Source organism: Leptodactylus fuscus, chromosome 9 (assembly GCF_031893055.1).
Source record: "Leptodactylus fuscus isolate aLepFus1 chromosome 9, aLepFus1.hap2, whole genome shotgun sequence".
NCBI classification, from domain to species: domain Eukaryota; kingdom Metazoa; phylum Chordata; class Amphibia; order Anura; family Leptodactylidae; genus Leptodactylus; species Leptodactylus fuscus.
Window position 1 is genome coordinate 34,155,614 of NC_134273.1, and position 26,983 is coordinate 34,182,596.

The 26,983-nt window shown below is 43.6% G+C and overlaps 1 protein-coding gene across 1 annotated transcript in view; it reads right to left on the bottom strand.

Annotated features, from left to right (window-relative positions):
- LOC142217834 (uncharacterized) overlaps positions 1-26,983 on the bottom strand; it is a 123,968-nt gene that overhangs the window by 19,386 nt on the left and 77,599 nt on the right. Inside the window, exons 26-35 of the mRNA XM_075286154.1 lie at positions 26,684-26,860; positions 26,382-26,463; positions 24,627-24,783; positions 23,817-23,891; positions 23,468-23,630; positions 21,208-21,419; positions 20,640-20,855; positions 18,820-18,929; positions 18,233-18,323; positions 16,395-16,463 (exon numbers count right to left, since the gene is read on the bottom strand). Coding sequence (XP_075142255.1) covers positions 16,395-16,463; positions 18,233-18,323; positions 18,820-18,929; positions 20,640-20,855; positions 21,208-21,419; positions 23,468-23,630; positions 23,817-23,891; positions 24,627-24,783; positions 26,382-26,463; positions 26,684-26,860 — 1,352 coding nt within the window. The remainder of the gene's footprint in view (positions 1-16,394; positions 16,464-18,232; positions 18,324-18,819; positions 18,930-20,639; positions 20,856-21,207; positions 21,420-23,467; positions 23,631-23,816; positions 23,892-24,626; positions 24,784-26,381; positions 26,464-26,683; positions 26,861-26,983) is intronic.

Sequence of the window (26,983 nt, forward strand, 5' to 3'; positions counted from 1 at the left end):
TAATTCAAAGAATATATTGGGGTTACGTGCACCCACAATTTTTACTACTGGTAATACAGTGCCATTGTCTGACTGGGAATTCAAGAATATATTGGGAATACAAATACCCTCATTTCTTGCTACTGCCATATAGTGCCAGTGTCTGACTGGGAATTCAAAGAATATATTGGGGTTACGTGCACCCACAATTTTTACTACTGGTATACAGTGCCATTGTCTGACTGGGAATTCAAAGAATATATTGGGAATACAAATACCCTCATTTCTTGCTACTGCCATATAGTGCCAGTTGTCTGACTGGGAATTCAAAGAATATATTGGGGTTACGTGCACCCACAATTTTTACTACTGGTATACAGTGCCATTGTCTGACTGGGAATTCAAAGAATATATTGGGAATACAAATACCCTCATTTCTTGCTACTGCCATATAGTGCCAGTTTCTGACTGGTAATTCAAAGAATATATTGGGGTTACGTGCACCCACAATTTTTACTACTGGTATACAGTGCCATTGTCTGACTGGGAATTCAAAGAATATATTGGAATACAAATACCCTCATTTCTTGCTACTGCCATATAGTGCCAGTGTCTGACTGGGAATTCAAAGAATATATTGGGGTTACGTGCACCCACAATTTTTACTACTGGTATACAGTGCCATTGTCTGACTGGGAATTCAAAGAATATATTGGGAATACAAATACCCTCATTTCTTGCTACTGCCATATAGTGCCAGTGTCTGACTGGGAATTCAAAGATATATTGGGGGTTACGTGCACCCACAATTTTTACTACTGGTATACAGTGCCATTGTCTGACTGGGGAATTCAAAGATATATTGGGGAATACAAATACCCTCATTTCTTGCTACTGCCATATAGTGCCAGTGTCTGACTGGGAATTCAAAGAATATATTGGGGTTACGTGCACCCACAATTTTTACTACTGGTATACAGTGCCATTGTCTGACTGGGAATTCAAAGAATATATTGGGAATACAAATACCCTCATTTCTTGCTACTGCCATATAGTGCCAGTGTCTGACTGGGAATTCAAAGAATATATTGGGGTTACGTGCACCCACAATTTTTACTACTGGTATACAGTGCCATTGTCTGACTGGGAATTCAAAGAATATATTGGGAATACAAATACCCTCATTTCTTGCTACTGCCATATAGTGCCAGTGTCTGACTGGGAATTCAAAGAATATATTGGGGTTACGTGCACCCACAATTTTTACTACTGGTATACAGTGCCATTGTCTGACTGGGAATTCAAAGAATATATTGGGGAATACAAATACCCTCATTTCTTGCTACTGCCATATAGTGCCAGTGTCTGACTGGGAATTCAAAGAATATATTGGGGTTACGTGCACCCACAATTTTTACTACTGGTATACAGTGCCATTGTCTGACTGGGAATTCAAAGAATATATTGGGAATACAAATACCCTCATTTCTTGCTACTGCCATATAGTGCCAGTGTCTGACTGGGAATTCAAAGAATATATTGGGGTTACGTGCACCCACAATTTTTACTACTGGTATACAGTGCCATTGTCTGACTGGGAATTCAAAGAATATATTGGGAATACAAATACCCTCATTTCTTGCTACTGCCATATAGTGCCAGTGTCTGACTGGGAATTCAAAGAATATATTGGGGTTACGTGCACCCACAATTTTTACTACTGGTATACAGTGCCATTGTCTGACTGGGAATTCAAAGAATATATTGGGAATACAAATACCCTCATTTCTTGCTACTGCCATATAGTGCCAGTGTCTGACTGGGAATTCAAAGAATATATTGGGGTTACGTGCACCCACAATTTTTACTACTGGTATACAGTGCCATTGTCTGACTGGGAATTCAAAGAATATATTGGGAATACAAATACCCTCATTTCTTGCTACTGCCATATAGTGCCAGTGTCTGACTGGGAATTCAAAGAATATATTGGGGTTACGTGCACCCACAATTTTTACTACTGGTATACAGTGCCATTGTCTGACTGGGAATTCAAAGAATATATTGGGAATACAAATACCCTCATTTCTTGCTACTGCCATATAGTGCCAGTGTCTGACTGGGAATTCAAAGAATATATTGGGGTTACGTGCACCCACAATTTTTACTACTGGTATACAGTGCCATTGTCTGACTGGGAATTCAAAGAATATATTGGGAATACAAATACCCTCATTTCTTGCTACTGCCATATAGTGCCAGTGTCTGACTGGGAATTCAAAGAATATATTGGGGTTACGTGCACCCACAATTTTTACTACTGGTATACAGTGCCATTGTCTGACTGGGAATTCAAAGAATATATTGGGAATACAAATACCCTCATTTCTTGCTACTGCCATATAGTGCCAGTGTCTGACTGGGAATTCAAAGAATATATTGGGGTTACGTGCACCCACAATTTTTACTACTGGTATACAGTGCCATTGTCTGACTGGGAATTCAAAGAATATATTGGGGTTATAAATACCCTCATTTCTTGCTACTGCCATATAGTGCCAGTGTCTGACTGGGAATTCAAAGAATATATTGGGGTTACGTGCACCCACAATTTTTACTACTGGTATACAGTGCCATTGTCTGACTGGGAATTCAAAGAATATATTGGGAATACAAATACCCTCATTTCTTGCTACTGCCATATAGTGCCAGTGTTCTGACTGGTAATTCAAAGAATATATTGGGGTTACGTGCACCCACAATTTTTACTACTGGTATACAGTGCCATTGTCTGACTGGGAATTCAAAGAATATATTGGGAATACAAATACCCTCATTTCTTGCTACTGCCATATAGTGCCAGTGTCTGACTGGGAATTCAAAGAATATATTGGGGTTACGTGCACCCACAATTTTTACTACTGGTATACAGTGCCATTGTCTGACTGGGAATTCAAAGAATATATTGGGAATACAAATACCCTCATTTCTTGCTACTGCCATATAGTGCCAGTGTCTGACTGGGAATTCAAAGAATATATTGGGGTTACGTGCACCCACAATTTTTACTACTGGTATACAGTGCCATTGTCTGACTGGGAATTCAAAGAATATATTGGGAATACAAATACCCTCATTTCTTGCTACTGCCATATAGTGCCAGTGTCTGACTGGGAATTCAAAGAATATATTGGGGTTACGTGCACCCACAATTTTTACTACTGGTATACAGTGCCATTGTCTGACTGGGAATTCAAAGAATATATTGGGAATACAAATACCCTCATTTCTTGCTACTGCCATATAGTGCCAGTTTCTGACTGGTAATTCAAAGAATATATTGGGGTTACGTGCACCCACAATTTTTACTACTGGTATACAGTACCATTGTCTGACTGGGAATTCAAAGAATATATTGGGAATACAAATACCCTCATTTCTTGCTACTGCCATATAGTGCCAGTGTCTGACTGGGAATTCAAAGAATATATTGGGGTTACGTGCACCCACAATTTTTACTACTGGTATACAGTGCCATTGTCTGACTGGGAATTCAAAGAATATATTGGGAATACAAATACCCTCATTTCTTGCTACTGCCATATAGTGCCAGTGTCTGACTGGGAATTCAAAGAATATATTGGGGTTACGTGCACCCACAATTTTTACTACTGGTATACAGTGCCATTGTCTGACTGGGAATTCAAAGAATATATTGGGGTTATAAATACCCTCATTTCTTGCTACTGCCATATAGTGCCAGTGTCTGACTGGGAATTCAAAGAATATATTGGGGTTACGTGCACCCACAATTTTTACTACTGGTATACAGTGCCATTGTCTGACTGGGAATTCAAAGAATATATTGGGAATACAAATACCCTCATTTCTTGCTACTGCCATATAGTGCCAGTGTCTGACTGGGAATTCAAAGAATATATTGGGGTTACGTGCACCCACAATTTTTACTACTGGTATACAGTGCCATTGTCTGACTGGGAATTCAAAGAATATATTGGGAATACAAATACCCTCATTTCTTGCTACTGCCATATAGTGCCAGTGTCTGACTGGGAATTCAAAGAATATATTGGGGTTACGTGCACCCACAATTTTTACTACTGCCATATAGTGCCAGTGTCTGACTGGGAATTCAAAGAATATATTGGGAATACAAATACCCTCATTTCTTGCTACTGCCATATAGTGCCAGTGTCTGACTGGGAATTCAAAGAATATATTGGGGTTACGTGCACCCACAATTTTTACTACTGGTATACAGTGCCATTGTCTGACTGGGAATTCAAAGAATATATTGGGAATACAAATACCCTCATTTCTTGCTACTGCCATATAGTGCCAGTGTCTGACTGGGAATTCAAAGAATATATTGGGGTTACGTGCACCCACAATTTTTACTACTGGTATACAGTGCCATTGTCTGACTGGGAATTCAAAGAATATATTGGGAATACAAATACCCTCATTTCTTGCTACTGCCATATAGTGCCAGTGTCTGACTGGGAATTCAAAGAATATATTGGGGTTACGTGCACCCACAATTTTTACTACTGGTATACAGTGCCATTGTCTGACTGGGAATTCAAAGAATATATTGGGAATACAAATACCCTCATTTCTTGCTACTGCCATATAGTGCCAGTGTCTGACTGGGAATTCAAAGAATATATTGGGGTTACGTGCACCCACAATTTTTACTACTGGTATACAGTGCCATTGTCTGACTGGGAATTCAAAGAATATATTGGGAATACAAATACCCTCATTTCTTGCTACTGCCATATAGTGCCAGTGTCTGACTGGGAATTCAAAGAATATATTGGGGTTACGTGCACCCACAATTTTTACTACTGGTATACAGTGCCATTGTCTGACTGGGAATTCAAAGAATATATTGGGAATACAAATACCCTCATTTCTTGCTACTGCCATATAGTGCCAGTTTCTGACTGGTAATTCAAAGAATATATTGGGGTTACGTGCACCCACAATTTTTACTACTGGTATACAGTGCCATTGTCTGACTGGGAATTCAAAGAATATATTGGGAATACAAATACCCTCATTTCTTGCTACTGCCATATAGTGCCAGTGTCTGACTGGGAATTCAAAGAATATATTGGAGTTACGTGCACCCACAATTTTTACTACTGGTATACAGTGCCATTGTCTGACTGGGAATTCAAAGAATATATTGGGAATACAAATACCCTCATTTCTTGCTACTGCCATATAGTGCCAGTGTCTGACTGGGAATTCAAAGAATATATTGGGGTTACGTGCACCCACAATTTTTACTACTGGTATACAGTGCCATTGTCTGACTGGGAATTCAAAGAATATATTGGGGTTATAAATACCCTCATTTCTTGCTACTGCCATATAGTGCCAGTGTCTGACTGGGAATTCAAAGAATATATTGGGGTTACGTGCACCCACAATTTTTACTACTGGTATACAGTGCCATTGTCTGACTGGGAATTCAAAGAATATATTGGGAATACAAATACCCTCATTTCTTGCTACTGCCATATAGTGCCAGTTTCTGACTGGTAATTCAAAGAATATATTGGGGTTACGTGCACCCACAATTTTTACTACTGGTATACAGTGCCATTGTCTGACTGGGAATTCAAAGAATATATTGGGAATACAAATACCCTCATTTCTTGCTATTGCCATATAGTGCCAGTGTCTGACTGGGAATTCAAAGAATATATTGGGGTTACGTGCACCCACAATTTTTACTACTGGTATACAGTGCCATTGTCTGACTGGGTATTCAAAGAATATATTGGGAATACAAATACCCTCATTTCTTGCTACTGCCATATAGTGCCAGTGTCTGACTGGGAATTCAAAGAATATATTGGGGTTACGTGCACCCACAATTTTTACTACTGGTATACAGTGCCATTGTCTGACTGGGAATTCAAAGAATATATTGGGAATACAAATACCCTCATTTCTTGCTACTGCCATATAGTGCCAGTTTCTGACTGGTAATTCAAAGAATATATTGTGGTTACGTGCACCCACAATTTTTACTACTGGTATACAGTGCCATTGTCTGACTGGGAATTCAAAGAATATATTGGGAATACAAATACCCTCATTTCTTGCTACTGCCATATAGTGCCAGTGTCTGACTGGGAATTCAAAGAATATATTGGGAATACAAATACCCTCATTTCTTGCTACTGCCATATAGTGCCAGTTTCTGACTGGTAATTCAAAGATTATATTGGGGTTACGTGCACCCACAATTTTTACTACTGGTATACAGTGCCAATTTCTAACTAGGAATTCAAAATGCGCAAGGCTCCCGGAAAGGGACGTGGACGAGGCCGTGGGCGAGGTCGGGGGAATGGTTCTGGGGAGCAAGGTAGCAGTGAAGCCACAGGGCGTCCCGTGCCTACTCCTGTGGGGCAGCAAGCATTGCGCCACTCCACAGTGCCAGGGTTGCTTGCCACATTAACTAAACTGCAGGGTACAAACCTTAGTAGGCCCGAGAACCAGGAACAGGTCTTGCAATGGCTGTCAGAGAACGCTTACAGCACATTGTCCAGCAGCCAGTCAGACTCTGCCTCCTCTCCTCCTATTACCCAACAGTCTTGTCTTCCTTCCTCCCAAAATTCCGAAGCTTTACAGAACAATAACCCAAACTGTCCCTGCTCCCCAGAGCTGTTCTTCGCTCCTTTCATTGTCCCTCAACCTGCCTCTCCACGTCACGATTCCACGAACCTAACAGAGGAGCATCTGTGTCCAGATGCTCAAACACTAGAGTCTCCTCCATCTCCGTTCGATTTGGTGGTGGATGACCAGCAACCCACCCTCATCGACGATGATGTGACGCAGTTGCCGTCAGGGCATCCAGTTGACCGGCGCATTGTGCGGGAGGAGGAGATGAGACAGGAGTTGGAAGAGGAAGTGGTGGATGATGAGGACACTGACCCGACCTGGACAGGGGGGATGTCAAGCGGGGAAAGTAGTGTGGATGTTGAGGCAGGTGCAGCACCAAAAAGGGTAGCTAGAGGCAGAGGCAGAGGTCAGCAGCTTAGGCGAAGCCAGGCCACACCCGGAATCTCCCAAGATGTTCCAGTTCGTACCCAGCCCCGAAAAACTCCCACCTCGAGGGTACGTTTCTCGAAGGTGTGGAGTTTTTTCAAGGAATGCGCCGAGGACAGATATAGTGTTGTCTGCACAATTTGCCTCTCGAAATTGATTAGGGGCTCTGAGAAGAGCAACCTGTCCACCACTTCAATGCGCCGTCATTTGGAATCCAAGCACTGGAATCAGTGGCAGGCAGCAACGGCAGGACAAAGGCCGCCTGCCGTTCACGCCACTGCCACTGCCTCTGCCACTGCCTCTGCCTCTGCCACTGCTGACTGTGCTGGCGATGCACTCCAGAGGACGAGCCAGGACACCACTTCATCTGCCTCCGCCACTTTGTTGACTTCTACCTCATCCTCCCCTGGTCCTGTCTTATCTCCTTCTCCTGCACCATCAAAGGCACCATCAGGCGTTTCTTTACAACAACCCACCATCTCTCAGACATTGGAGCGGCGGCAGAAATACACTGCTAACCACCCACACGCGCAAGCCTTGAACGCCAACATCGCTAAACTGCTGGCCCAGGAGATGTTGGCGTTCCGGCTTGTTGAAACTCCCGCCTTCCTGGACCTGATGGCAACTGCGGCACCTCGCTATGCCATCCCTAGCCGTCACTACTTCTCCCGGTGTGCCGTCCCCGCCTTGCACCAGCACGTGTCACTCAACATCAGGCGGGCCCTTAGTTCCGCGCTTTGCACAAAGGTCCACTTGACCACCGACGCGTGGACAAGTGCATGCGGACAGGGACGCTACATTTCACTGACGGCACACTGGGTGAATGTAGTTGAGGCTGGGACTGCTTCCCAAACTGGCCCGGTGTACCTCGTCTCCCCGCCTAACATTCCTGGCAGGGACACGAGAAGAACACCCCCCTCCTCCTCCTCCTCTACCGCCTCCTCCTCCGCCACCGCCTCCTCCTCCGCCACCGCCTCCTCCTCCGCTGTTAGATTGACCCCAGCTACGAGTTGGAAACGTTGCAGCACTGGCGTTGGTAGACGTCAGCAGGCTGTGCTGAAGCTGATCAGCTTGGGGGACAGACAGCACACTGCCTCCGAGGTGAGGGATGCCCTCCTCGATGAGACGGCAATATGGTTTGAGCCGCTGCACCTGGGCCCAGGCATGGTCGTTTGTGATAACGGCCGGAACCTGGTAGCAGCTCTGGAGCTTGCCGGACTCCAACATGTTCCATGCCTGGCCCACGTCTTCAACCTAGTGGTGCAACGTTTCCTAAAGAGCTACCCCAATGTTCCAGAGCTACTGGTGAAAGTGCGGCGCATGTGCGCCCACTTTCGCAAGTCGACAGTAGCCGCTGCTAGCTTAAAATCTCTCCAGCAACGCCTGCATGTGCCACAACACCGGCTTTTGTGCGACGTCCCCACACGCTGGAACTCAACGTTTCAGATGTTGAATAGAGTGGTTGAGCAGCAGAGACCTATGATGGAATACCAGCTACAAAACCCTAGGGTGCCACAAAGTCAGCTGCCTCAGTTTCACATCCATGAGTGGCCATGGATGAGAGACCTTTGTGACATCCTACGGGTCTTTGAGGAGTCCACAAGGAGGGTGAGCTCTGAGGATGCGATGGTGAGCCTTACAATCCCGCTCTTGTGTGTTCTGAGAGAATCCCTGATTGACATCAGGGATAACTCAGATCACACAGAGGAGTTAGGGATAGCATCCGATCCGTCACAGCTGGAGAGTAGGTCCACACATCTGTCCGCTTCACTGCGTTTAATGGAGGAGGAGGAGGAGGAGGAGGAGGAAGAAGAGTTGTCCGATGATGTGATGGTGATACAGGAGGCTTCCGGGCAACTTCGAATCGTCCCATTGTTGCAGCGCGGATGGGTAGACATGGAGGATGAGGAGGAAATGGAGATTGAACTTTCCGGTGGGGCCAGAGGAGTCATGCCAACTAACACTGTGGCAGACATGGCTGAGTTCATGTTGGGGTGCTTTACAACCGACAAGCGTATTGTCAAAATCATGGAGGACAACCAGTACTGGATCTTTGCTATCCTTGACCCCCGGTATAAAAACAACATCTCGTCTTTTATTCCGGTAGAGGGGAGGGCCAATCGCATCAATGCTTGCCACAGGCAATTGGTGCAGAGTATGATGGAGATGTTTCCAGCATGTGACGGCGGCAGGGAGGGCAGTTCCTCCAGTAGGCAACCAAGTTCTCACCGGTCCACACAAACGAGGGGCACACTGTCTAAGGTCTGGGACACCTTGATGGCACCCCCTCGCCAAAGTGCCGCCACGGAGGGTCCTAGTGTCACCAGGCGTGAGAAGTATAGGCGCATGTTGCGGGAATACCTTTCCGACCACAGCCCTGTCCTCTCCGACCCCTCTGCGCCCTACACGTATTGGGTGTCGAAGTTGGACCTGTGGCTTGAACTTGCCCTATATGCCTTGGAGGTGCTGTCCTGTCCTGTCCTGCCACCAGCGTCCTATCTGAGAGGGTGTTCAGTGCAGCCGGTGGCATCATCACTGACAAGCGCACCCGTCTGTCAGCTGAGAGTGCCGACCGGCTCACTTTGATAAAAATGAACCACCACTGGGTAGAGCCGTCATTTTTGTGCCCACCTGTGTAAAGCACCCCAACATGAAACTCCATGTCTGTACTCAACCTCTCCAATTCCTCCGCATCCTCATACTCATCCACCATAAGCGTTGCACAATTCTGCTAATACTAGGCTCCCTCCACCCTGATTTCCCCCAACTCTGCTGGTTAGAGGCTCCCTCCACCCTGATTTCCACCAACTCTGCTGGTTAGAGGCTCCCTCCACCATGAATTGGTCCAAACTGGGCTGTTTAGCGGCTCCCTCCACCATGAATTGGTCCAAACTGGGGTTTTTAGAGGCTCCCTCCACCATGAATTGGTCCAAACTGGGGTTTTTAGAGGCTCCCTCCACCATGAATTGGTCCAAACTGGGGGTTTTTAGAGGCTCCCTCCACCATGAATTTGCCCAAACTGGGCTGTTTAGAGGCTCCCTCCACCATGAATTGGTCCAAACTGGGCTGGTTAGAGGCTCCCTCCACCATGAATTGGTCCAAACTGGGTTTTTTAGAGGCTCCCTCCACCATGAATTGGTCCAAACTTGGCTGTTTAGAGGCTCCCTCCACCATTAATTGGTTCAAACTGGGCTGGTTAGAGGCTCTCTCCACCATGAATTGGTCCAAACTGGGTTTTTTAGAGGCTCCCTCCACCATGAATTTGCCCAAACTGGGCTGGTTAGAGGCTCCCTCCACCATGAATTGGTCCAAACTGGGGTTTTTAGAGGCTCCCTCCACCATGAATTGGTCCAAACTTGGCTGTTTAGAGGCTCCCTCCACCATTAATTGGTCCAAACTGGGCTGGTTAGAGGCTCCCTCCACCATGAATTGGTCCAAACTGGGTTTTTTAGAGGCTCCCTCCACCATGAATTTGCCCAAACTGGGCTGTTTAGAGGCTCCCTCCACCATGAATTGGTCCAAACTGGGCTGTTTAGAGGCTCCCTCCACCATGAATTTGCCCAAACTGGGCTGTTTAGAGGCTCCCTTCACCATGAATTGGTCCAAACTGGGTTTTTTAGAGGCTCCCTCCACCATGAATTGGTCCAAACTGGGCTGTTTAGAGGCTCCCTCCACCATGAATTTGCCCAAACTGGGCTGTTTAGCGGCTCCCTCCACCATTAATTGGTCCAAACTGGGCTGGTTAGAGGCTCCCTCCACCATGAATTTGCCCAAACTGGGCTGTTTAGAGGCTCCCTCCACCATGAATTTGCCCAAACTGGGCTGGTTAGAGGCTCCCTCCACCATGAATTGGTCCAAACTGGGGTTTTTAGAGGCTCCCTCCACCATGAATTGGTCCAAACTTGGCTGTTTAGAGGCTCCCTCCACCATGAATTGGTCCAAACTGGGCTGTTTAGAGGCTCCCTCCACCATGAATTTGCCCAAACTGGGCTGTTTAGAGGCTCCCTCCACCATGAATTGGTCCAAACTGGTTTTTTTAGAGGCTCCCTCCACCATGAATTGGTCCAAACTGGGCTGTTTAGAGGCTCCCTCCACCATGAATTTGCCCAAACTGGGCTGTTTAGCGGCTCCCTCCACCATTAATTGGTCCAAACTGGGCTGGTTAGAGGCTCCCTCCACCATGAATTTGCCCAAACTGGGCTGTTTAGAGGCTCCCTCCACCATGAATTTGCCCAAACTGGGCTGGTTAGAGGCTCCCTCCACCATGAATTGGTCCAAACTGGGGTTTTTAGAGGCTCCCTCCACCATGAATTGGTCCAAACTTGGCTGTTTAGAGGCTCCCTCCACCATGAATTGGTCCAAACTGGGGTGGTTAGAGGCTCCCTCCACCATTAATTGGTCCAAACTGGGCTGGTTAGAGGCTCCCTCCACCATTAATTGGTCCAAACTGGGCTGGTTAGAGGCTCCCTCCACCATTAATTGGTCCAAACTGGGCTGGTTAGAGGCTCCCTCCACCATGAATTGGTCCAAACTGGAGTTTTTAGAGGCTCCCTCCACCATGAATTGGTCCAAACTTGGCTGTTTAGAGGCTCCCTCCACCATTAATTGGTCCAAACTGGGCTGGTTAGAGGCTCCCTCCACCATGAATTGGTCCAAACTGGGTTTTTTAGAGGCTCCCTCCACCATGAATTGGTCCAAACTGGGGTTTTTAGAGGCTCCCTCCACCATGAATTGGTCCAAACTGGGCTGTTTAGCGGCTCCCTCCACCATTAATTGGTCCAAACTGGGCTGGTTAGAGGCTCCCTCCACCATGAATTTGCCCAAACTGGGCTGTTTAGAGGCTCCCTCCACCATGAATTTGCCCAAACTGGGCTGGTTAGAGGCTCCCTCCACCATGAATTGGTCCAAACTGGGGTTTTTAGAGGCCCCCTCCACCATGAATTGGTCCAAACTTGGCTGTTTAGAGGCTCCCTCCACCATTAATTGGTCCAAACTGGGCTGGTTAGAGGCTCCCTCCACCATGAATTGGTCCAAACTGGGTTTTTTAGAGGCTCCCTCCACCATGAATTTGCCCAAACTGGGCTGTTTAGAGGCTCCCTCCACCATGAATTGGTCCAAACTGGGCTGGTTAGAGGCTCCCTCCACCATGAATTTCCCAAAACTTGGCTGTTTAGAGGCTCCCTCCACCATTAATTGGTCCAAACTGGGCTGGTTAGAGGCTCCCTCCACCATGAATTTGCCCAAACTGGGCTGTTTAGAGGCTCCCTCCACCATGAATTGGTCCAAACTGGGTTTTTTAGAGGCTCCCTCCACCATGAATTGGTCCAAACTGGGCTGTTTAGAGGCTCCCTCCACCATGAATTTGCCCAAACTGGGCTGTTTAGCGGCTCCCTCCACCATTAATTGGTCCAAACTGGGCTGGTTAGAGGCTCCCTCCACCATGAATTTGCCCAAACTGGGCTGTTTAGAGGCTCCCTCCACCATGAATTTGCCCAAACTGGGCTGGTTAGAGGCTCCCTCCACCATGAATTGGTCCAAACTGGGGTTTTTAGAGGCTCCCTCCACCATGAATTGGTCCAAACTTGGCTGTTTAGAGGCTCCCTCCACCATGAATTGGTCCAAACTGGGGTGGTTAGAGGCTCCCTCCACCATTATTTGGTCCAAACTGGGCTGGTTAGAGGCTCCCTCCACCATTAATTGGTCCAAACTGGGCTGGTTAGAGGCTCCCTCCACCATTAATTGGTCCAAACTGGGCTGGTTAGAGGCTCCCTCCACCATGAATTTGCCCAAACTGGGCTGTTTAGAGGCTCCCTCCACCATGAATTGGTCCAAACTGGGTTTTTTAGAGGCTCCCTCCACCATGAATTGGTCCAAACTGGGCTGTTTAGAGGCTCCCTCCACCATGAATTTGCCCAAACTGGGCTGTTTAGCGGCTCCCTCCACCATTAATTGGTCCAAACTGGGCTGGTTAGAGGCTCCCTCCACCATGAATTTGCCCAAACTGGGCTGGTTAGAGGCTCCCTCCACCATGAATTGGTCCAAACTGGGGTTTTTAGAGGCTCCCTCCACCATGAATTGGTCCAAACTTGGCTGTTTAGAGGCTCCCTCCACCATGAATTGGTCCAAACTGGGGTGGTTAGAGGCTCCCTCCACCATTAATTGGTCCAAACTGGGCTGGTTAGAGGCTCCCTCCACCATTAATTGGTCCAAACTGGGCTGGTTAGAGGCTCCCTCCACCATTAATTGGTCCAAACTGGGCTGGTTAGAGGCTCCCTCCACCATGAATTGGTCCAAACTGGGTTTTTTAGAGGCTCCCTCCACCATGAATTGGTCCAAACTGGGGTTTTTAGAGGCTCCCTCCACCATGAATTGGTCCAAACTGGGCTGTTTAGCGGCTCCCTCCACCATTAATTGGTCCAAACTGGGCTGGTTAGAGGCTCCCTCCACCATGAATTTGCCCAAACTGGGCTGTTTAGAGGCTCCCTCCACCATGAATTTGCCCAAACTGGGCTGGTTAGAGGCTCCCTCCACCATGAATTGGTCCAAACTGGGGTTTTTAGAGGCTCCCTCCACCATGAATTGGTCCAAACTTGGCTGTTTAGAGGCTCCCTCCACCATTAATTGGTCCAAACTGGGCTGGTTAGAGGCTCCCTCCACCATGAATTGGTCCAAACTGGGTTTTTTAGAGGCTCCCTCCACCATGAATTTGCCCAAACTGGGCTGTTTAGAGGCTCCCTCCACCATGAATTGGTCCAAACTGGGCTGGTTAGAGGCTCCCTCCACCATGAATTTCCCAAAACTTGGCTGTTTAGAGGCTCCCTCCACCATTAATTGGTCCAAACTGGGCTGGTTAGAGGCTCCCTCCACCATGAATTTGCCCAAACTGGGTTTTTTAGAGGCTCCCTCCACCATGAATTGGTCCAAACTGGGCTGTTTAGAGGCTCCCTCCACCATGAATTTGCCCAAACTGGGCTGTTTAGCGGCTCCCTCCACCATTAATTGGTCCAAACTGGGCTGGTTAGAGGCTCCCTCCACCATGAATTTGCCCAAACTGGGCTGTTTAGAGGCTCCCTCCACCATGAATTTGCCCAAACTGGGCTGGTTAGAGGCTCCCTCCACCATGAATTGGTCCAAACTGGGGTTTTTAGAGGCTCCCTCCACCATGAATTGGTCCAAACTTGGCTGTTTAGAGGCTCCCTCCACCATGAATTGGTCCAAACTGGGGTGGTTAGAGGCTCCCTCCACCATTAATTGGTCCAAACTGGGCTGGTTAGAGGCTCCCTCCACCATTAATTGGTCCAAACTGGGCTGGTTAGAGGCTCCCTCCACCATTAATTGGTCCAAACTGGGCTGGTTAGAGGCTCCCTCCACCATGAATTTGCCCAAACTGGGCTGGTTAGAGGCTCCCTCCACCATGAATTGGTCCAAACTGGGTTTTTTAGAGGCTCCCTCCACCATGAATTTGCCCACACTGGGCTGGTTAGAGGCTCCCTCCACCATGAATTGGTCCAAACTGGGGTTTTTAGAGGCTCCCTCCACCATGAATTTGCCCAAACTGGGGTGTTTAGAGGCTCCCTCCACCATGAATTTGCCCAAACTCTGCTGGTTAGAGGCTCAATCCACCCTGATTTTCAAAACAAATGTTGGTGCCAACCTCAACTTACTACAAGGGCCAAATTCACTGCTGGTGACAAGCTCTCCTCACTGCAAGTGCCAAATACACATGTTTCAAGGTGTTTTCCTACTGTCAGAGATGTGGTATTGAGTGTGTAAAGTGTGTAGTTGTTAGGCTGTGATGTTGGGGTAATAGAGGGTCTTTGGTGTGTTAGATGCCCCCAGACATGCTTCCCCTGCTGTCCCAGTGTCATTCCAGAGGTGTTGGCATCATTTCCTGGGGTGTCATAGTGGACTTGGTGACCCTCCAGACACGGATTTGGGTTTCCCCCTTAACGAGTATCTGTTCCCCATAGACTATAATGGGGTTCGAAACCCATTCGAACACACGAACATTGAGCGGCTGTTCGAATCGAATTTCGAACCTCGAACATTTTAGTGTTCGCTCATCTCTAATCCAAACATATCTGAACATGTCCAACCAAGAAAGATATGGTCAAATATGTGTCTGGTTGCTCATACTGCATATGTAGCGGTACAGTTCCCTCTATCACTGTCTGATCTTTCAGGACAGGGAGCGAAGCTGCACATCATATGCATTTTATGTACAGCATCCTGACAGGGTAGATAGCTAAACCTAAGAGGTAAGTACACCACCAAACCACCAGCAGTGGGATACCATCTGTAACCCTTCAGGTTTGCTCAACAGATTGTGGGGCTGATGTATCATCACTGACAATCAGATATAATTCCTAAACATACTCAGGTAATGTTTTCCACTAAATGTTTCTCATGCACAACTTGCTCGTTGTTATACATTTTCTCATCTTTCCTTCAGATTTGTCAATCTTCCAACAAATCTTGATCAACCCAGAAATAGAAACATAGAAACATAGAAGGGGATTATTCACAGTAAGAACAGCGAGGCTCTGGAACTCTCTGCCCCAGGAAGTGGTGATGGCGGATTCATTAAACAAGTTCAAAGAGAGCCTGGATGCCTTTCTTGAAGAGAAAAATATTACAGGTTATGGGCTCTAGATTTTAAGAACACGTTGATCCAGGGATTTTATACTGACTAACAGAGTTGGAGTCAGGAAGGAATTTTTTCCCCCTGAAATAGGGCAATTGGCATGAGCCTCATGGGGTTTTTTGCCTTCCCCTGGATCAACACTGTAGGGATTGTAGGGTTATAGGTTGGACTTGATGGACTAATGTCTTTATCCAACCTCATCTACTATGTAACTATGTAACCCTCTGCCAAACTAGGACAACCCGTCTGTCAAAATCCATAAAAACCCCCACGTTGGAGTTACTTTCTATCAGAGCCATGACCTGAAGTTCCTGGGCCCTAATGCAATATCTGTAACAGGGCTGCACTTACCATGTGCTATATATGATACTGGTATCTTAATATTCTGAAGAGAAGCCTCTGAGCCCCCCTCAGTCTCCAGGGCCCAGTAGCCACTGCCACCTCTGCACCATTCTTCCATATTGTGCACTTCAAAAATGTCAAATGAATATTTGAATATATGAATATTTTAACCTCTGACACTTCCTGTTGCTCTCTTACCTGAACCATGTCATAACTTCTGCTTAAATAATTTCACTGTCTTTTTATTATAGTTAGTAGAATACAGACAAAGGGTCACAATGTAAGACAGTAAACAGTAAACTAACAATCCATTGCCCTGGCATCATTCTAGCTTTCTCACCTTTTCTATGTAGATGTGCACAGCATCTTCCTCTAACTCCACTCTCTTCACCAATGTATTGTTTTTCAGCTGCAAAAATGTGACAAATATTAGATCTTTAATGAAGTACAATGTGTCAAAAACTGCTAAAACCAGCCCCTATGTCTCTGGTTTATAAGTACAATGGAAGGACAAAGTATAGTAGTTGGCAGATCACTAGGGCACCATAGTGTTGGGGACCATTCTGAATCTACTGTATCTCTTGTATTGTGCATAGTTATATATCTATAAGATATAGATATAGCCAGCTATCCTCATTTTGGGATCTGCAATAATTATTAAAGTTCTGAATCCTTCAGGTATACAGTGTATAGGCTTCTATGTGTAGCCTAAGCTGAGTAGCCACTGTAACAGCTGAGCTCTAAGTACAGCCCTGCCAGGACCTCCCTCCTTATCTATTTACCACCCCATAACATACTGTTATATCAGGGAGAATGTGTGTTGCAGCAGTCACATAAGAGGTCATGAAGATGGCGCTCAGTAGCTGAACCAGCGCCATCAGTAGAGGATGTCAGCTGTAACACACATCAGTAAAAACATAATTTGCCGTTGTTTAACTCCCTAGATGTCACCAATAATAATGATGGTGGCATTTAAGGTGGCTCTGTGTTTGTTCCCCAACATCAGCACCCGTGTAATGGAATTGAGGTTCACCATGGTGTTGTCATCGTGGTGGCATCCTATTGAAAGCTCCCACATCACCATCATAAGTAAGCCAAAGGCAGAGTCTTATAAACTTACTGTCACTTTCAGCTTGGTAAATTATAGCACATTGCAACAAAGAAATATTGCAATGTACTATAGTAAAAATTACACCAATAGTGTTCAATTCTTACTATTGAACTAAATTTGAATGTTAAAAAATAAAATGCTGCAAAGTATTAAATTCATAAAAAATACAATATAAATAGCACTTTTCCCATTTTTTGTAACAGAAAAGTAATAATAATAACAATAATAATACCAGACATATTTGGCATTGATGCATCAGCAACAACTTATACTACAAAAATAGAACAATTTTCCTTACATTGAACATTGTCAAAAATAAAATAAAAAAACAAATTTGCTGTTTTTGATAAAAATTGACCATTAACCTAAATCTTTCCTAAAACGGTGCAATAGAAAAGTACAATCCATTGCACAATAAACAAAATCTCAAACGGCTATGATAACATTAAAATGAAAAAGCAAAAAAAAGGAGCCACATCCCTAAGTATCAAGCTAGGCTGTGCCCATAAGAGGTTATGAATGTATGTGAAACCTTTTACATATTAACTACACATGTGAATCCTGGAGCACTGCAAAATGCTCACTTCTAGCTGCAGGAATTTAACTTAAAGAGGACCTTTCACCGCCTCCACCAATTTAAGTTCTTAGTGGATTTGGAATTTTCCCTGTAGCTATCACCATTCCTGAGCAACAAGCATTGTTAATGTTGATGTCTGATGTGCTATGCAAGCTCTGTAATGTCAGATGGGCGGTGTCAGGAGGGGGTGTGATTCAGAGCTCCAAACAGAGGCAGCCAGTGTCAGACCTCAGAATCACACCCCTTGTCTGCTCCTGTCTGACACCGCCCTCCTGACAGTACAGATCCTAAATGGCATATCAGACAACAAAACTATCAGCATTGATTGCTCAGTAATGGTGGGAACTAGAGAAAAAAACCAACTGTGCCAGAATTGGTATAACAGCACCTATTAACAGAGACCAATACTTGTAATTGGTGGAGGTGGTGAAAGGTCCTCTTTAACATCAGCATTTTTTTCAGAAATGAATAAAATATCTCATGAACTTACCTGATCTATAGACTCCTTCTGGGGCTCAAAGCCAGACAACATTTGTATTTTAGCAATAGCCATGTTAGTACACTGACGTTTTCCGGTATACCTGCAGAGTCAGATGAGATCAGAAATACACTGTTGTACTGTATGGCAACATTTGAAGGACAAATTGGAGAATAAAGGATTTGAGAGATGACTCTCCTATCACCTTAGACAGATCTGTATATGACTAGCAAAATAAAAACTGACTGGAAAATATGTAGTGCAAACTATATCTGTAGTTCCTTATCATTTAGACCAGTGCCTCACAGTGACATGGCAAAACAATGGCACCACCATGCCTCATGTATGGTCACAGTAATGCGTAGGTTCTACTACAACTTGCTGGTGGCCATGTCTCTCTTTGAAAAAATACTCCTATGTAACTTTGGGTTATCAAGGTTTGCATTGCAACTTTCCATGAATTTTGTTAAGAACTCCAACTTCTCACTATACAAATGCAATATATTATAGAAACAAAGCATTATAGTGACAAAGTATCATGTAGAGAGAATATATCTGCATGTTTTTTTATTACTTTAAATGATCAAATCCCATCTTACCAGAAATCCAGTGATATCTGCAGTAAGTCACTTTTTATGCACAAAGGATTTGCTAACAGGCCAAAAGCATCATCTTTGGTGTCAGGTAGAATATTATGGCGCTGAACAGCCTGGATGATAAACATGGAAAATATGATAGATCTTGTAGACAGGAATAAGACATATAATCTGCACCTCTCCCCTTCACCTACCTATCAAGGTATAGCTAAAAACAATTCCTACTCATATCATCATGATTGACTAAGTAAGCTATACACAAGTCTCCTTCACCTACCCTCACCCAAGAAGGAATAATCTATAATAAAATATTCCATATCATACTCTCCATCATCTACAGCACAATAATGGCCATATAGTAGTTATAAGATACTTGTCATTCATATCATGATAGACATGCTGTGGGAATACCAGACTCATCATCCAAAACACAATTATAAACACAATTATATACCCTTCATTTATACACTGTGATAGATACAGTGATACCCTACTATTAATCTATATACAATGGTAGACATAGTAATGCCCTATTCATCCTCTATACACTGTGATAGATGCAGTGATAGCCTACTATTCATCTATATACAGTGGTAGACATAGTGATACCCTATTCTTCATCTATACACTGTGATAGATGCAGTGATACCCTACTATTCATCTATATACAATGGTAGACATAGTAATGCCCTATTCTTCCTCTATACACTGTGGTAGATACAGTGATACCCTACTATTCATCTACATACAGTGGTAGACATAGCGATACCCTATTCTTCCTCTATACACTATACAGTGATACCCTACTATTCATCTATATACAATGGTAGACATAGTGATGCCCTATTCTTCCTCTATACACTGTGATAGATGCAGTGATACCCTACTATTCATCTATATACAGTGGTAGACATAGTGATGCCCTATTCTTCCTCTATACACTGTGATAGATGCAGTGATACCCTACTATTCATCTATATACAGTGGTAGACATAGTGATGCCCTATTCTTCCTCTATACACTGTGATAGATACAGTGATACCCTACTATTCATCTATATACAATGGTAGACATAGTGATGCCCTATTCTTCCTCTATACACTGTGATAGATGCAGTGATACCCTACTATTCATCTATATACAGTGGTAGACATAGTGATGCCCTATTCTTCCTCTATACACTGTGATAGATGCAGTGATACCCTACTATTCATCTATATACAATGGTAGACATAGTGATGCCCTATTCTTCCTCTATACACTGTGGTAGATACAGTGATATCCTACTATTCATCTACATACAGTGGTAGACATAGTGATGCCCTATTCTTCATCTATACACTGTGGTAGATACAGTGATATCCTACTATTCATCTACAGACAGTGGTAGACATAGTGATGCCCTATTCTTCATCTATACACTGTGGTAGATACAGTGATATCCTACTATTCATCTACATACAGTGGTAGACATAGCGATACCCTATTCTTCCTCTATACACTGTGGTAGATACAGTGATATCCTACTATTCATCTACATACAGTGGTAGATACAGTGATACCCTACTCTTTATCTACATATAATGGTAGACATAGTGATGCTCTAGATACAGTGATAGCCTACTATTCATCTACATACAATGGTAGACATATCAATACCCTAATCTTCATCTATACACCGTGGTAGATACAGGGATACCCTACTCTTTATCTACATACAATGGTAGACAGAGCGATACCCTACTCTTCATCTATACGCCGTGGTACATATGATGATAACCTACTCTGCCTCATGTACATTAATGTACAAAGTCTTTCTGTACCTGCATAACTAAGGTTCCATTTCCAGACACAGTCATTGTGTACTCTCCAGGGATTTCAGGAAGTTGCTCCTTTTGCAGGAGTAGACGGTTGCCACTGTCAACTTGGAAGCTACGGTGGAAGCCATTCTCCGAAGTCAGACCTACTGTCAATACTCCTGCTGGACTGGATATATGACCTGCAAACTTTGCCAAAGCTTGAAGGGCCACCACTGTGTCCTGAGGATGACAGAACAAGGACAATACTTGAACATGCAGTGTAGGGAAACAATGTAAAGTGCATATAGTTTACTCCTGAAAATTTTGATGGTAGATCTCAGTAAATATTGTGTTCTTCAAAACTTATAAATCTGGTTCTCAGACACTTTTGGAGATCCATTGTGCCTTTGTGTTACTATGTGACGTTCAGTAATAATGCCAGGCAAGTTGTGTTTTCTGTAAAAACAAGCAAGAGACTTCAAAATGGAAGAGAAAAAGCCACAGATGACTTATGAGAAAAGGTTAAAACATTTTCTCACAATTATTCAGGCATATTGGAATAGTAGTTTGACTATATGACACCGCCATGTACCTGAGTGGAACTGAAGCCTCCATTTGCATTCTGTTGTGTAGTTAACCAGCGACCAATTGTTGCCATATCTCCAAGCTCCTTCTTTTCTGGTTTTTTTCTAACTGCCATAGTGAGTAGGGCATAAGCCGTTATCTCCACGTCCACAGACTTGGGCTTTGACCAGTATGATTCTGAATAGGATTTGGTCTCCTGTGTCCAGTACTTTAAACCACCTGCAAAGAAAATATGAAATATTCTAGTAGAAATATCAATGGATACATGTTATATACAAATGTAGCTCTTTAACTTGATATGTGCAGCATGATATACCATATCATACGCCATTGAAAGCCACTGAGCAAAATGTCAAGTCTTCTGAACTTATAAGACTGATACAATCGACAATCCTTGGTGGCTTGACCCCTACAGTTCCTGACAAAAGTTCTGTCGCTTATCCATGTTGTGGAATCAAAAGCTTATAAATTGACTTTAAATTCATCTATTGGTTTAAGAAATGACTCATATGAAAGCTGAAATCCTCCCAAATGTGTTTTTTATTAAGAAAATAAATTGGCTTCAATGGCGAAATATTGATCATTTAATGAACACAGAAAGCTCAGATTTTGGCAAGACAAAAGTTTTGTCGCCTTGTCATATAATGCCCCCAATCCTAGTTTACAGCCTTCCCTGTGCGCAATAATTGATCACTTAATTAGAGGGTGCATATAAAAAGAACTCCACCACCCCAGACCTTCACTTGAACTGCAACTTCACCTCTGACAACATGCCAAAAATCAACCCTGCGACCAAAGCCTTGATTATCAAGAGGCTGAAGACCAGATCCACTGCAGAGGCGGCTGGCACCTTTAATATGTCTCAGCGTCAAGTACAAAGAATTAAAAAAAGATTTGAACAGAATGGAGAGGTTTTTTTACAAGCCCAGGTCCGGCAGACCCCGCAAGACAACTACTCAGGAGGAACGTTTGTTGGTTAGAAAATCAAAAGCCAGCCCCTCTTCCACTGCAGCAGAGCTCCAACAGGCCTGGTCACCTCAAGTCCCTATGTCAACTAGAACAGTTTATAGGATTCTGTCTCAAAATGGCCTCGGAATCCATGGTGGAATCAGTGCCCAGAAGACAGCACTGAACAAAAGGCAATTAAAGGCCCACAGCCTGCTACACGGATGGAAAATGGAAAAGTGGCAGAAGGTGGATTTCTCAGATGAATCTTCAGTTGAATTACATCACAGCCGCCGCAAATACTGCAGGAGACCTACTGGAGACCGTATGGATCCAAGATACACCCAGAAAACAGTTAAGTTTGGTGGTGGAAAGATCATGGTCTGGGGTTACATTCAATATGGGCTGTGCAAAACATTTGCAAGGTGGAAGGCAATATCAATAGCCTAAAATATCAAGAAGTGTTATCCTTCTCTTACATTCCCAATCATAAAAGGGGTCAAATATTGCCGCAGGATGGTGCTCCATCTCATACATCCATCTCTACATTAAAGTTCCTCAAGGCAAAGAAGATGAAGGTGCTCCAGGACTGGCCAGCCCAGTCACCAGACATGAACATCATTGAGCATGTTTGGGGTAGGATGAAAGAGGAAGCTTCTTGATGAACTCTGGGAGGCTGTAAGACGGCATTCTTTGCTATTCCTGATGACTTCATCAATAAATTGTATGAATCATTGTCGAAACGCATGGATGCAGTCCTTCAAGCTCATGGAAGTCACACAAAATATTAAATATGGCTCTAATAGCACCCCAACCTCATTCACCAATGTTAGGAAACATATCTTTGTGTTTGAACTGATTTTTTGGTTTGATTTTCACATTACTTTATGTGAGCGACAAAACTTTTGTCTTGCCAAAATCTGACCATATCTACCAATCTTTCATATGAGTCATTTCTAAAACCAATGGATGAATTTAAAGTCAATTTATAAGCTTTTGATTCCACATGATTAAGCGACAGAACTTTTGTCAGGGACTGTAGAACCCCCGGGGAAGATCTTTTTCAAGCGACAGTTGTGTTCTATAAGCTCTTCTGCTTCACAGGTTGTCCGATGTCATATTCATCAGTCACAAGGCTTATTTGTAGTTCAGTTCCATTCAAAAACCTTTGCCGCATCTGTAACTTTAAGAGTTTCCCTCCACAGATTGACCAACCTTTGGCTTATGTCAGGAGGGTTCGGTTATGTCATTACTTGGTTTGGCAAATATAGAAATGAGATGTTCATGAATGAATAAATGGGATCAGATAAATTGGTATTTACCTCCCTGGGTAGCTTGTTGGTCCAGTTTCTCTAAGACAGCAGCTCTGTTCTCCTCATGCCCTGCCAGTGTGAATGCGTAAGCCTTCAGTGCCAGCTTGTAGATTGTAGCATTATCCAGAGTCTCATTCTCTATACACTTCAGGGCTTGCTCAACAACAGGATCCTACAGCAGAATACACACAGCAGCTGTTTTTGCGATGCGCAGAATTTTGCAATGTAGCTAAGCAGATTACACCCCAGAACCAGTGCTTCTTGCTTTACAAAATATGATGGAAATAAGGACATAGCTATATGATATAATACGTCTAATAGAAATGTAGAATTGGAAAACTAGTAATCCCACACTTACACTGGAGTTCATGCCACTCTCCATTAAGGCAGCTACAACATATGAAGTTAGAGAAATCTCATCATTCACACCACCCTGCAAAAACCAATGGAGGAGAAATTATATCAAATAAATATTTCATGAGGAAGTATAGGCTATAGTCAATATAGGAAGGGGTTCTTTAGAGTAAGAGCAGATTATAAGGAAGAAAACTCTACTCACACTCATCTCAAAAGACACTTATCTTACAATGGATTTTATAGGCATTTATAAGAAAAACTACCCCTCCCCTCTCCTGTAACTTCAGATATCAAAAAGAGGCAGGAACAATATGTGTAAGAGGCAGTAATGTTATGGAGTATGTTTCCTTCCCTGTTGGTTCTTCTTTCTTCATGGTGTAATGTCGGCAGAACTATGCAGATGTCTGGTCTGCAGCTCTACCTCCCCTCTTACAGCAGGAATCACAGACACAAAGAGAGAATCTGATACTGTTTCCTCCACAATATCTACTATTGGATATGAGAAGGTTTGTAAATGTTTACTGAAATCCATCACAGAACAAACATTAGAAAATATTCTCATATAATACAGTTTTATGCAATGACACATGTTCTTCCTATTTTTATCATGAAGAACTAGCACCAGATCACAGAAAGGATAAGTAGACATCTTGTCTTTTCTGTAGATACCTTACTATATTTCTGATAACTGAACCACACAACTGTACTCTTTACAATGTATCTCCAGTGGCAAGGTGGATGGACTGTAATGTTCTGCTCTGCACGTGACACTATATGCTCCATTATATGAAGCCGTTGTCCCTCTGCTTACCATCATGCCGTTGTGTAACAATCGACCTGTTGCCTTGAAGCAGCCATTGGACTTTTGCTGTGCCTTCAGCCACGACATGCCTTGTTCTACAACTTTCTCATCAATGTTGGTTAAATCTTTGGCCTGGCAAAAGCTCTTCATAACAAAAGCTGTGAGCCTGAAGATGTGACATGTATAATGATAGGTACACACGAGAATATAGAGGAGATGAAATCCTAGCACAAAATGAAGGTCTCAACTTTGAAAACACATTAACCTATATTTACTAAGTGGTGTATTCCAGTTTTTGCCAGAAAATTATCCATAAAATTTGAAAATTACAAATTTGCACCAAAATGTGAAATTTGAAAGGTTGTGCAAAATCTGAGCTTAGTCTCCACAAAGAATAGCTTAAAGGGCATTCCTACACCTTCACATTGATGGGCTATGCTTAGGTCATCAATATCAACAGATGGACTTGGTCTTTATCACTTAGATGAACACTGCAGCCTCTTCTTAGTAACTCCATGTCCTCCTGTCATGTGATGCTTCTGCGGTTCAGACTCATTCAAATAAAAGAGTCCGAGCTACAATTCCAGGCACAGCTGGAATAATGCTTAATGCTGATCGGTGGGGGTGTTGGACTTCCACAGGTCTACTGACCTATCCTAAGGCCTCACATAGTGAAATGCAGACTAGAAAACACAGCACAAAAAAATACAGTGAAACCGCATATGTTTTTGTTTGTTTGTCTGTTTTTATGCAGCATTCTTTATTCTTGAATTTTTGCTGCATTTTTTGTGCTTTTTCTTCCCCTATAAAATCTATAGGGAAAATCATGGCATTTACGCTATGTGGGTCTGAGACCCCACATTGCGGAAACGCAGCATTTTTTGTTGCAGATTTTTTTTGAGCCAAAGCCAGGAGTGAATTGAGCAGAAGAGAAAAGTGTACATGCTTCATTTATATTTTCATTTATATGTATGTAGGGATACAGACGTCGTCCTAATTGGTGAAGTTAGGGTCCCACCCTGTCTCAATAGGTAAAGAAGGAACTTCGCACGGAACAGTGTCAAACCAACAAAAACGTGTTTATTGGTAGAGTATACCAATAAACACATTTTTATTGGTTTGAAACTATTCCGTGTGAAGTTCCTTCTTTAACCATGCCTCATTTATGTTTCCCATTCCTTTTGTAGCCATTCTTGGCTTTGGCACAAAAAAAAACGCAGCAAAATCTGCAACAAAAAAAGCTGAATTATCCTTAATCTTACTAATCCTTAAATATATTGATAAACACAGAGGGGACAATGTTCGGAGTTTCAGGTTTATACGCTAAAAATTCTGTAGGAGACTTCATTGATTTACATGTCTAGGATATTATGTATGTGTGTTAACCGTTGAAGAATCCCATTTATTTCTATGGATTGGGACGAAATTACAAAATGCACATTTTTGTAATCTGTTAAAGGGGATTTCTAGGTTAAAGAAATGACTGCCGTGTCTTCCCAAAGATTAAGCTTAATGCTGTGGGTTCCATCATGGAGGAGTAGGGCTTGTCTATATTAGTGGTCCTAACAGTACACTCGCAAATAATCTCAATTTAATACACCAGATCTAACAGGAACGCTGCCATATCATTATGTCACAAGACAGCAGCAAGATCACCCCATCACTGTAGCTGATCTTTTAATAACACATATTGGTCCACAAATTCCATTGAAACATAGTTATTGGAAAAAGTAGGATGAAATGGACAACAGTGTCCAAACTCACCATGTGCTGCCTTCTTCATCATTATTGCCAAAGGCGCTGTATGACCCATCTGAGCGCATATACATGAGCTGTCGGGTGCGTCCTATAAGATACGCAGCAGTGACCAGAAAATTTAGGACAAATTTAAAAAAAAGACCTAATGCACAATGCTAGAAGGTTTTGTACAGAGCTGTAAGAAGGGTCCTATAGAGGTACCTGAGACCCTACCATACCGTCGTATTTCTTATATTATATGTGTTACTGCTGTGTATAACAAGGTAACAACAAGTTAAATACGCCCTACAACAATACTGAACACTTACCCTTCTCCAGCATATCTTTGCCCTTTGCAAACACAGTAGGATTCAACTGATCCGAGCTCTTCAAATACTTGAGGATGTAGACATTCGGGGCAAAAAGAATCATGTTCTGCTCACCACAGCCATGAGACATGGCCAGAAGATTACCAATGTTACTCATGGATGGTCCCATAATGTCCCCTGGTTCAGGAAAAGGACATTGATAAATAAACTAAATTATCTGTAACCCCTATTGTGGCGCTGCTAGAACATAGCAGGCTTAACAGAGGGGTTGAAGACTAATGTTTAGTGTAAATACTATCA